The following is a 13357-nucleotide window of genomic DNA, read 5'->3' as shown; positions in this document are numbered from 1 at the left end:
AGTTAGGCCTCCTTATGGTCCTAGTCTAGTCTCTCACGGCTCTTACCTTACAAAATTAAATAGTACTTATCATTAAGACTGCTGAGGCAAGCATCTTATCATTAGAGCCATGTCAGTCTTTTGTCAAGTATAATATTTTTTCTCCTATATTAGAGAGAAAAAAAAACTTGAAGCAAGTTCTCCTATCTCTACACTAAGTTGGTTGGGGTGATATATAAATGAGGTTTGATAGGATTATTAATTATTCTTGTAATGCAAGAGGATTGGTTCACACATGCATTAACAATGAAAAACAATTCTCAATCTAACTACAGAAATAGTGGAATAGTAAGATTGAAATTAGATACCAGAAAAAACACTTTAATAGGAGCACCAATCTATTTAGTCCAAGAGTCTACTAGAGGATTGGTTTACTCTCAAAACCCAAAGATAAGATATATGATAATTCCCCTTTAAGTTTCAAATAATTGATTAACACTCAACTTGATTGCCAAGAAATGGATATGATTTGGTGCAACTAGTACAAGTTTTGGATAATCTGTAGATTTGACAAGCAAGAAAATTAAAAGAAGATAATGACAAACTTATGATGTTTGACTCCCGTTATAATTTGGCCATGATCGATCTTCTACTTTGAGATATGTATGAACTGATCATCGTGGCGTGGAAGATGGAGACAGGACATGCAGAGAATTCTATCAAAAGCCATTACACCATGCAAATCAGCTAAAACAATCAGCCGGTGCAACTAAATTCGACCAACTAGGTAAGTCATTTAAACCAGAGTTTTGACATTTTTATGGTTTTTAATTAAGCCAACTATTTGGATCCTGCTATCTCTACAAAGGGTAGTACAAAAACTATCACATGAGGGAACAAGTTTATAGTATCAGTTACCAGAACAGAAATAAGTGCTGAATCTTCAAATTGTTCTCCAATTATAAAGCTGTCAACCCTGAAAGGAGAGAATATTTTTCATCTGTCAGGACATGATCAGAATTTACTCCTACAATGACAGAAAACAAGATTTCAATAGATTTTATCATATTCGGTATCTATGAATTAATCTTATTTAGAATCTGAGTGCAAAATTCACCAAGCACAAAGCAGCATACATCATCAGATCAGAGTCAGCCACCATATAGCAATACCTGAAATGATCATACAAAAACAAGTCTTTTGGCAGAAACATTCTGAGCATGGACCACAGCTGAACTAGTATCACTGAAATTTAAGGTACAGTGACATACTGTAAATGTAAATGTGAGGATCATTTCCAACCAAAATATCCTATAAGAATAGAAATTTTTCTGAGATGACACAAAGTTTGAACAGATAACGTTAATATAAAAAGACATTTTGCCACTCGACAATTTTAATAAACTCTTAGTATGGGATTCACCAATTACAACAATAAAGAGAAAATGAGGGGGGAAAATAGATCAAGAATCACTTGCTGCAATATCCAGATGTGAAGACACATGAAAAGGTTCTCTGGTTCTGCAATATCCAACTTTCTTGACAAAAACAGTTACCTGAAATGCCAACATAGTAGTGAGATCCACAGTGAAAGAAATATCATACGGGAAACAAAAAAAAAGACAAAAACAAAGTTAAATGCTTGAGGAATAATTATGGTTCAGCAGAAAAGTAATTGTTGAATACTGAATCAAGTATTATTGATTTTTTTTTTTTCACATTTAAACATGCTATAGTTGAAAGGGAAAACTATTATATGGTTGTTATTTCAAAAGAAAAACATTACATCATATTAATAGGATTAAAGTTTAATCCTGATAACTAAGTACCCAATGTAGGACAAAAGTTTGTCACGTATAAACTATTAACTCTAATAACTTTAAAATAATAACTCGAATAAATATCAATCTCTCAAATTGTAGTATCAATTATGTCTAGCTTGTTACATACAACAACAAAATCTCATAAAAGGGGGAAACAATGCAAACCTGGTTATCAAGGATGAAGACGAGGCAAACTAGAGTACTGACTCAAAGACTGATGATGCAATAGTTTGGAATAAGTTGGTGATGATTTCAAGAAATTGAGATTGCCTACATAGGACAAAGTTGCTGACGATCTTCAAAAAACTTGATCTAATCTCCCTTTTTGATTGGCTATCAAACTTAACGTATTATAGGATCTCAAATTTGATAAGATAACAACAACTAGAGAAAGGTGGCACAATCAAATAGATTAGGTTTCTAGTGTCTGCTTTTAAAAAGAGGAGTTAATATTGAGAGAGATTGAATAAAAGTTAAATATACTGGAAGAGGTGAGGATGTCAAAGAGGTGTTGAGAGACAAGATATTGGAAGAGATAAAGACCTATCTATTTTTCAAAGTTGGGACTAATAGAGGGTAGACCTGTGAGCATAGGGTTTCAATCATCTAAAAGGGGAGAAATTATTGAAATTGTTTACAGGTCAGCATGATGACTTGTCGACTCTTCTGCACCTCCGATGAATTGATACAAAGAGAATGTCTATTCTTCCACACCCTGCACTGTAGAGCGGAAGATTCTAGTCCACTCAACTCGGAAGTAAGGTTGAGCCTACTCTAACATGCAATTCAAGTCATTAGAACTCTATCCATATGGAGGAAGAAATTTGTTGTCCCTAAGGGGGAAGAGAGATTGATATTATGAATTCTCTTGAATTAGAAGTGATTATTACAAGCTTTCTTTACTCCTTATATAAACTAGATCACACTCATTATTTGGTTGTCTTTTGGGATGGACCAAACTAGACTTGATTTGGGTCTTTCAATCATATGGATCATGGATGATTGGGCTTTTGTATCATCTGGACAGTCCAAATAGCATTGGTAAGAGGCCTTGGTTCACTCAGATGTCACAAGGTCACACCACTTGGACGAAAGTCAAGTTGTTAGTGCACGCATTGCAGGTTAGCAAATTAGCTCTCCCATGAGGTGATTGAGGTGGTGGGGAGCATCATAAATAGCAATAAAATAAGCCTTAATAGATTCGCTATAATGCAAACTTGCATAGGGTACCAACAAAGCCTCATATGTGTCACACCAAGCTTCATTTGCTAATTTGCTTATGGATGTCACACCAATCCTAGTTGTATAATGTGTGTGTCTACACGATGCAACTTGTTGTCACGTGTCTCGCATACGACTCTCCTATACCACTAACTTCACTTTTTCAAAAGGCATAACTTTATGCATGAAAAAATGCTTAAATGTCTTGATCTTCCTATAAATTCTATATGTAAAATTAAAGTTCCCTCATCCTCTTTGTTCCCTGTATTATGAGAACTACCTTGAAAACCCATTTATTTTGAAAATTTTAAACAAAATGTCCATATGAGAGTTTATCTTATTTTACTTTGGGAGAATAATAAACCGCCAAAAGAGACACTGATGCTAAGAGAATAGAGATAGATACATAATCTCATCTTAAATCATGAACAAAAGATAAATGAGAAATAAAATAATGGTGGTGAATTTGAACCCTTGATGATACTTTAGACAAAGAAGAGATGGAGAAAGATTAAGTGTTAATTTGAATTTGTCCATTTATCGACTTTATTTTATTTTTGTGCTAACCCCATTTCTAATACTTGATATATCACATGGAATTTGGGATCATGATAAATTTTTATTTCAGTGCCATGAGGTTAGTAGGTTTGAATTGAGATGAAATATATTGAATCTAAAAATGACTAGATATATGAGGGAGACACCATTCTAAACATATACATAATGGACCATCGCATTTATCCATATAGGATTAGCAGGTCTAAAACATTGTAACTTCTACACGGCTCCTCATGTTCATCATGGCTCAAAGACATAGACATCTTGCTCTGGTACCATGTTAAATTAGAGATGAGGCTATCCCATCCCAAAATGACTAGTCACTTGAGAGTAGGAGAGGATAAACTTTTTACACTTGATCCCTCAACCTTAAAAATATGTTATATTCCAACCAATTAAAACCTGGACAGTGGACAGCCAACGTCCAGGTTCTTATTAAATAGTAATATTGAAAAAACACAATTGAAACCTTGATAGAATAATCAATTCCAACCAAAGTTCTTTCTTTATTACAATAGTATGCCTTGCTTGATCCTTAGCTAAGGTCCATGCACGTGCATAGCTTCTTGGTCACTCGCTTTGTAACTTTACATTGTATTTGATAAGGAACATCTACATTATATTTTTCCTTACCATTTACAAAATGGAGCGTAAAGGAGAAGAAAATTGAGAACAAGTCTGGATAAAAAAAATTGAGTTGTTTTACGGCTGGACAGTGGACAGCCAACGTTGAAACTGTCCAAACTAACCACTATAGTTGGGAGTAACATGGTTACAATGATGAGGATGATAATGCCAATGATAAAAGGTACATAAAGACTAACAAAAAACTTCTGGGTGCACATATGAACATTTTGTTCATATCTTTTTTTGGTACTTGCCGAAAAGCAATTCAACTTAGATCAGCTACAAAACTCTCAGCTTTAGCATTGTCGTTAAACGCTATCCTTAAGAAACTTAATTTGCCTTCGTTAATGCTAAAGGGTCAATGGAACAAAGTTTCAAGTGGCAAATCTCATAATTCCTTAAGCATTATCCAAGAATATGATCTGATAATTAAGAGACAATATGGAGGATCATTTCAACATTGACCTATACAGTTAAATAGCAATTCGAAACAGTGATATAATTCAATTCAGCATTTAAACTTCATAGTTAGGCACTGCTTAACTATAAATACCATTAATGATTAAATGCTGTTCTTTCCCAAACGGAATAATAGAAATCTGAAAACAGAATAAAAGAAACATGTTTGTCAATTATAAAGGGCCTATATATGACTTCCAACTGTTGCACATCAACTCTTCTTGAATTGTGTTCTTTTTCTTACATGTAAATAAATCTCTTTATTCCAGATATCAAGTAAAGCTACTAACATACTATCTACTTAAAGAGTAATATCAGATAGATCACTATAGCCAAACACAACTTTGGATAGATAATTAAGAAAAGAAGAAAGTGGAATGTATGGACAAAATGCTTAAGTGAACCTCGCTTACCTACTGCAATGGTGTAAAAAGGGGAAAGAGAGCTTCTTTAATTTTCTCATCTTTCCACTCCAATCCATCCCACCATTCTTGTTGGCAACAGATCTGTGTCAGTCCTTCTCCAGTTATACTAAGTTCCTTGAGCTTGGGGCACTCCTTCACCTCAAGAACTCTCAAGCAGGGGAATGCCAACACTCTTTCACCTCCTAAACTCTTCAACTCTGGTAGGGAAGCAAGATGCAACTCTTTGAGATGGGGAAAGGCAGTGATGACTTCAGATTCTTGCCCTTCACTCAGTTCATCTTCAAACTTGACCAATTGCTCTAAACCAATGCAGAAACAAACATACAAGAACCGAAGGTTTTGAAAATTCCGATCCCTAAAGATGAACTTTGCTTTGAGCAAATGCCGGAGGATAAGAACATGCAAGTTCGGAAGCAATGACCATTCACCAATAGTACTGCCACCACCAACTATTATTTCTTCCAATATGCTTGATTGAGATATACGAAGGCCCCGTAAGCCTTTCATATATCTCCCAAGAGAAGTAGAAGGTAAGTGAATAGTAGTTAGTCCAAGACAGCCTTTTATATGCAGATAACGAGTGGACATGGAAAGACGGCGAGCCCGTGACAACCTTTGCAGAGTGCTTGCATTCTGCAGGGTAATATCAAGATATCTTAGCCGCTTCAATCCTTCCAATTCCTCAAAGTTAATCCCTGGTCCAGAAGAAGTCACTCTCCAGTTACCATAGCTGTCATTCATACTCAAAACTCGCAACTCAGTAAAGCGAGCAATCACTCCATGTGGGATTTCCTTAAGGAAAGGAGTGCTTGAAAGCTGCAATGATCTGAGCTTAACCAAATTGCCCAATTCTTTTGGTAGTGATGCAATGGTTGTTTCATAAAGATCAAGGTGTTGGAGCGTAAGCACCTTACCAATTTCAGATGGCAATTCCTTGATTGAAGTACGTGACAGATCCAGGACTTTGAGGCATGGCATGGAAAGGAAGAAGGTGTTGGGAATCTTGCATAGCTCAGAGTTGCGACTTAGAAGAAGCGTCAAGAGCTCAGGGCAGCAAGGATCCTCCGGCAATGAGCTTATCTCATTGGACACCAATGAGACCCTTTCTGCATGTTCCCATTTCTCATAATCAGGTGCTTCAGCTAGTCCAGTACCGACTTGCACCAGCCATTTTCCATCCTTCGTCCCATGTTCACAGACGATCCATGACACCATGGCGCGGACAAAAGGATGCATTTGCACATAGTCATCGCCGCTGCTTTCAAGCAGGGACGCCGCTTTCAAGACTCCAAGGAGGTGATACCCCTCGCTGTAAGCATCCTCCGGGTCATCGAAGTCGTTGATTGCTCCTTCCCCTATGCACAAATTGATGACGGTGGCATTGTGCATTGGCATCTTGTTCATGAGTAAAGATGCGTAAAGAAGGAAAGTTTTCAATCTGTCATCGTTTAACTTGTCATAGCTCAGCTTCAGGCGCTGGAGAACGCTCTCCTCCATGCCCAGCAGATGCCATGGCGTGTTGGCGAGCGTCGTGACGGCATGGTGCCACTCCTTGGCGGTCCGCTTACTCGCCATAGCCCGTCCGAGCGTGATCAGTGCCAAAGGAAGTCCTCCGCATCGCTGGGCAAGGTCCTCGGCATGGCGGCGGATGTCGTGGTCACCACGGAGGAGCGAACCCAAACCTCTCCCAGCCTTTTTCTCAAACAACTCCCAGGCGTCCTCCCATTCCAAGCACTCCATCCTCATCTTTCTCGCGTCCATGCGGTCGCAAACGTCCTCGATCCGCGTGGTGAGGATGATCTTGGAAGCGCCGGTGGGAGTGGGGATGCCCACCATAGGGAGGTCCAGCGGCTCCCACAGGTCGTCCAGCAGCAGCACGAACCGCATCCTGCTGAGAACCTTGAAGAGGACCATGCTCCGCTCGTCGTCGCTCTTTCTCTCGTCCCACGAGAGCCCGATTCGGTCGCCGATTTCGCGTTGGATCTTCTCCACGTCGAAATTACGGGTGACCTTGACTGAAATCACCACGTCGAGGTGCGTCTCCTGGACGAGCACCTCATTGTTGAACCGGTTGAGCAGCGCCGTCTTTCCGACGCCGCCCATGCCATGGATCCCGATGACGCCCAGATCGTCATCGGCATATGCCTTCCGAAGCTGCTCGATCATCGAGTCCATGCCTACGGTGAGCGCGCTGGGGCGCTCCTCGAAGCGGATCGGCATCAGCCGATCGGCGACCTTGTTGAAGTGAGACTTGGTTTTGAGCGCGGTGGCCTCGCCGCAGGCGTCTTCGGCGCGCTTGCTGAGGTGATAGCTGACGACGAGCTTGGATCGGGAGTCATTGGCCGGGTTGGCGTAGTGGGTCTCGAAGTCGTCCGTGATGCGCGCCGCCTCCTCCTCCAGGCGCTCGACGTTCAGGAGCCAGAGCATGACCTCGTTGGTGGCCTCCATGCCCTGGCGGGCCTCGCGATCGACCTCTCGCTTGACGTCGTCGCGCTTGCTCCGCAGCTCGCCCATCTCCTTGTGGAGCGACTCGATGTACTGCTCGCAGGACATGGCGTAGCCGAAGGTGCGGGTGAAGAAGGCCACCACGGGGCCGAAGATGGAATCCAAGATCGACAGCAAGGACTCCATGATTCATACAGCAACAATCGGAAGGCAATTAAGAAGAAGAAGAAGAAGAAAAGGAAGATTTGGAATCAGAAATGAATGATTGGAGAGGAAGTTGTTGTTGTTGTTGAGGTTAATCTTAAAGCTGCTGCCTGCCTGCTTCCTTCGATCTGTACTCAAGACTAGTCAAAACACACATTGTTAAAATACATACGGATTTTATATAATTATACGAATGTAATTTTATTTTTTTTAAAATAATAAATTTTATCGCTAGAATTCAAAACAATTTATTAATCAAATTTAAAACAATTATGCTACGTTTAAAAATATTAAAAATAATTATGCTATGTTTAAGATAAACTTTAATTATTTTAATTTTCTCTCCGCTTCTCACTTTGCTTACTGTTCCATTCTAATCATGCCTTCAAATATTCATTTGCCATAAAAAATATTAACCGCATATTGGCGACGACAGAAGTTAATAAAAGACATTTTATATTATGTTCTTGACCACTCTAATTAGGAGACTTGAGGAGTTTTCTGAAAAGTAATGAACTTTAGGGGATTTTCCGGAAAATAAATTAATTCTGAAATGACAACTTTATAATAAATACGATGACAACTCACAACTGCGAGACACATGTCCAAAAAAGCATAAATTATTTATCATCCAATCTTCTTTTGATTTTGATAATGCAGCCGCACCAACTCCAAGCAACCATCCATCATTAATTTATCTAAAATAATGGTAGCGTGATGGATATGCCCACGTAAGAAAGTGACGTCATTGCATTCTAAATGTATGAGGATGATTTTGAATTTCTAGAGTATGTTTTTGTAAAAGAACCAACTAAATTCCTAACTCGCTCAGCAAAATTAAATTAAAGCAAACAGTAAGGATGCGTCACCGCACGATGGATAGAATTTGATCCACGTCCTTATTTATTATATTTATTTTCATAGAATATTTAATTTTATTATTATCTCCATATCTATATGAGTACAATAGGATTAGATATTATCTTTACTCATGTACATCGGATCTCTTCTATATTAATAATTTTTTTCTTTCTATTTAATTACCATCATTCAACCTAAACATATTAGAATTAATATCATATTTTTAAAAAAATATAATTTAATAAAAATAGAATAAATATCTATAGCTATGATGGAAGAAATCATGAAAAAGATTAAGTTTATTATCTGGATGATCAAGCCACCAATCAACGAATAAATTGATGTGCACGCTCTCAACAAATAATTGTCGGAAGGAATGATGTGAAACTTGAAAAACATTCCAAAATCGGAGGACTAGAATGACATTAGAAATCGAATTCCAACAAACTATATTGGTCGCTCCGACATTCAAGTTGAGACTTTATGAATAAGAGAATGATGGCTTGGAAAATTAGGAATTTTCCGATATGAGATTGTGAGAAAATTAGGATTTTGTCGCGCATATATGTGCCCGCAAGAACGAGCAACCTTTTAAAGAGTTGTAGATGTACCTATTCTTAGACATCCTCATTTCGATTTATGGTATGTTCTAAAGTCGTCACGTTTACTATTATGTCTTCTTTGAAATGATCTCGTTGTCTCTTTGGCTAAGGGGCAGATGTGGAGGCAAGATCGGTATCTATCCAACTCAGATAAGAGATCATCGCCCGAGACTGAGTTGAGATTGCCACCTAAGATTGAATTGAAGATGAGATTAGCGCTTGAGACCTAGCTAAAGCTGGCGTCTGAGATCGGCTGAGATCGGCACAAATATGGAACTAAGGTCGAAGCCAAAGGATGGATTATGGTAGCCAAGGTTGACGTCTGAGACCGAACTAAGGTTGGCATCTGAGATCGATTTGGAGATGAGGTCGACACCCAAGATTGATTCTAAGGTCGATGCTCAAGGGAGGGTTATGGTAATCGAGGTTGACGCCCATGATCAAGTTGAGGTCGGCACCTAAGGACGATCTGAAGATGAGGTCGACATCCAATATCAATTCTGAAGATTGGCATCCTAAGCTAAGTTATAATAATTGAGGTTAACACCCAAGACTGAGCTAGAGCTAAGGTCAGCGTCCAAGGCCACTGAATATGAGGTCGATTCTCGAGACAGAACTAAAATTGATGATGGAGACTGATTTAGAGTTGAGGTCGACATTTGAGACTGAGTTATAATAGCCTACTCATCCTTACTCCTGGAGATGCATGCACCAAGCTAATTTGACTAAATCCAGATCCCTTCTTTAGACAACCTACCTAATTTGCTTAGACTTTGAGTGATAGCTGGACACAATTTCGAATATTATAGATCACGTGAAAGCCGTAGACTTCCACCATATTAAATAATTTTTATTAGATTCGTTTTGATAATCATATTTAAAAATTTTCATATTTGATTATTTAATTGAGCCTAAAAAAATTCTGTTTCATATTTGATTATTTAATTGAGCCTATGGAGTATGGGATCCTTCATCGTTCGAAGGAAATTGCCATCCTAATCACCGCGCGCCTGCGCGCAGTGGAGTCCCTCACGCTTTCTCTAAAGTAAGCGAAAGCATAACGTCGAACACTTTCGCTGCGAGCCAAATGACTCTTGAGCAGGACGTCGAACACCATCGCTGCAGCTGTATTAAGCGAAAGCAGGATCACGTAGTCTAGTTCTGAAGCACGACCAGGGTGTCGAGCCCTAAACCCTAATAACCAGCGCGTCCACCCGGAGGACGACCGGACCCTGTTCATGTTTCTGCCAGATGAATCGATGGCAGATTTGTATGTATTATATTCACAAACCACATATTTCTATACGTTCTTCAGGATTTGTTCTATCTTTTTCCCCTGTTCCTCCTCCTGTTCTGTTCACAAGCTTGTTTCAGACAAGAGCCATCGTTTCTTTTGGTGAGCGGTCTGTTCCGGATCACCTTAGCTACTGCGGAGCTGTTCTCATGGAGGTTTTAGAATTGTGTTTCCAAAACGATCTCCAAACAATATTGTGATGGGCACGAGGAGCGAGGAAGGACAGGAAGTCTGCCTCCAATCCAACCCACTCGGCGGCATTAAACACTGGAATATTTGGATTCCCCGAGGCAAAATGGCGTCGAGCCGCTCGCAGTAAAGCAGGCGGAAAGCGACCAGACCAAAACCCCCATCACTCGTTCGACGGATTGCCTCTTTGGAAACGTTGCTTCACTTTCCAACCCACTCCTCAACGTTCCACTTGCACGTCTGCTTCCCATCCACAGTCCATTGCAGCAGCTAAATCCATGGCTTTACCTTTGAGTTTTGAGCTTGAAGAAAACATATTACAAAGGGAGAAAAGAATGTGTTCAGTATGAGGAATGTAATTGTACTGAAAATGTGTGTATGATTCATCGGCCTCTGCATTTTTTTAGACACCTTTCTTATCTGAGATGACATTACAAAGGCTGCCCTGCTGATTTTATGGAGGTCATCCATCAGCCGGTAACTTCAAATTTACTGGATAGAATGAACAGTCCAGTCAAAATTGAGAGGAATAACTGCAGACAGTGTTCAGCGTATGAGCAGAAGAGAATTATGATGGAAGCTTGCAAGTCAATATTCTGAGACTTCATCGAGCTCATTTATTACACGAAAAAAGAAGATGAGAGGAACCAGTCAACCCATGGATCCACACGCCATAAATACTGAAGAAAATGGAGGTAAATTCTTTGCAGAAGCCTAGTTTATAAGCTTCCAGTTTGAGGCGTTAACAGTAGTCACTGTGCTAAAACTTGACGTGTTATGCAAATTTTTTTTCACAGTTTTTGCTGTTTTAATCTTGAGTTTGGAGCTGAGACAAACAGTCATGGAGCTCCCATTAAGTTCCTGCTAATGAGTGATTTGAATTTGTGGGTTTTGATCGATTTTCCGAGAAAAAAACTGTCCTTTTTAAGTTTGCAGCACTGTGAAAAGCGAACCAGAGATGGAACAAAGCAAAAAAGATAGGAAAAAGGTAGCAGCATCTCCTTGTCCTTCTCTGTCGTATTTAGCTCCACTTCCCACAGTGCTCTCATTGCTCTCTCTCTCTCACTCTCTCTCTCTCTCCTGTTTCTCGAGTCTCGACTCCCATTATTAATACGGTTCTCCCATCTGCTGCTCCAACGAGCATGTCTCTCTTTTTCAGCGAGGTGGTGGAAATGGCGTTCGCCGGCGGCATGGTGGCGGCTCTGGAGGCGGCCGGGGTGGTAGGGAAGAGGCGGTTCCGGAGCCTATACTACGGACTGAGGGCGAAGATAGAGAGGCAGCTCGCCGCGGGATATAAAGCGAGAAGAAGAAGAAGAGAGAACAAGCGGCGGCGCTCCAGCTTCCACTACGACCCTTTCAGCTACGCCCTCAACTTCGACGACACCTCCTCTGCCGCCCTCTCCCTGTAGATCGTTTTAGCTTCTGGCTTAGAAAATCTTTAACCAGTTCTTGTAACCAAAGTAACGTTGGATTAATGCAAGTTTAGTGAAGCCTGTTTCGCGTTTTTGTTGTGGATGTCTCTGTGTTCTTCCATTGGGAAGGAAAAGATGCAGAGCTTGAATGAACTCTCAAGTTCGATGATAAAAAAAAATGAAAAACAGAAACTGGTTGCCTTGTGCGCTCTGTTCGAACAAGGTGGCTCTTGCTTTGAAAGAGGCCTGTGACTGGAAGAGAAGCAGGACGAGGAACAGGGAAACCAATTATGGTCGGTTTGATTGAATCCCTTCTGCACTCTGTTTCTTGTCCCCCTGCTGCGCACTTAAATGCAACAGTTCTATATCAAGCAAATTAAGGAGTTCTACGGACTTGGTTTTGTTGGATCATGCATGATGAGTTAAGTCTCGCAGTAAAAGAATGAGAATTGAATGCCATCTGCTAAATCTTAATACTGCTTTCAAATCAATGAACGAGAACGAGGAGGATGAGGAGGAGCGATCGAAGTTAGATTTATTATAAAAAAAATGTAGTGATGATTTGGAAGATCTGACGGATAATTATCGAGATGATAGTAAGTACAGAGTGATATCATTGTTTCTGGATTTTACTCCAGATTCTAACCACGCGTGTCCAGCGAAGAACTCCATCGTCAATCTAGAGAAACGACTCTCACAGGTTGTAATTGGCATTGGTGCATTTAATACACGATGGGTCTTTATTGGACTGACGTGATGAAGCAGATCAATAATCGGACCAATCTAATAAGTCAGTAGGTCAATAGTTAAATTATATTTTAACTGGCTCAATAATGTTTTGACTGGCCCAATAGTGATAATCTTTGGCCCAGTCCAGTCTAGTCGGCCTAGTCCTATTAGGCCCTCAGTCGGCTCGACTCTCCAACTAAGCATCCTCCTTGGACGATCGGTCCATAGTCTCGGTCGCTTGGCCACATGACTCGACCTCTCCGCTATACCCTCAAACGACCCAATTACTCGGCCTCCCTCGACCTTCGCCATTTTGATCTCGACAATCGTTGGGGCACCACTCGTTCATATTTTCAGTTGTCTCAACTACTCAGCCACATGGTTCGGCCACGATCAGCTCGGTTACATATTCAGTCAGCTCGGCCGCTCAGCTCTATGCCTCGACCACTCAGTCACATGCTTAGTCAGTTCAGCCGCTTAACCATATGTCTCGGCCGCTCAACCACGCGACTCGGACTCGGCCTCACTC

At 40.4% G+C, this 13357-nt stretch overlaps 1 protein-coding gene across 1 annotated transcript; it reads right to left on the bottom strand.

Annotated features, from left to right (window-relative positions):
- Positions 1–1252: 1252 nt before the first annotated feature.
- LOC141814263 (disease resistance protein RPS2-like) lies at positions 1253–7817 on the bottom strand. Its single transcript, XM_074702201.1, has 2 exons — positions 5081–7817; positions 1253–1535 (listed from the first exon to the last, which is right to left on the bottom strand). The coding sequence occupies exon 1, from the start codon at positions 7721–7723 to the stop codon at positions 5081–5083; it is 2643 nt and encodes an 880-aa protein (XP_074558302.1). The 5' UTR covers positions 7724–7817; the 3' UTR covers positions 1253–1535.
- Positions 7818–13357: the final 5540 nt, after the last annotated feature.

The sequence above is a fragment of the Curcuma longa genome, chromosome 21 (assembly GCF_044706935.1).
Source record: "Curcuma longa cultivar G26 ecotype Majalengka, Jawa Barat chromosome 21, ITB_CL_G26_1.1, whole genome shotgun sequence".
Taxonomy (NCBI): Eukaryota; Viridiplantae; Streptophyta; class Magnoliopsida; order Zingiberales; family Zingiberaceae; genus Curcuma; species Curcuma longa.
This window is presented reverse-complemented; position numbering and strand designations above follow the sequence as displayed.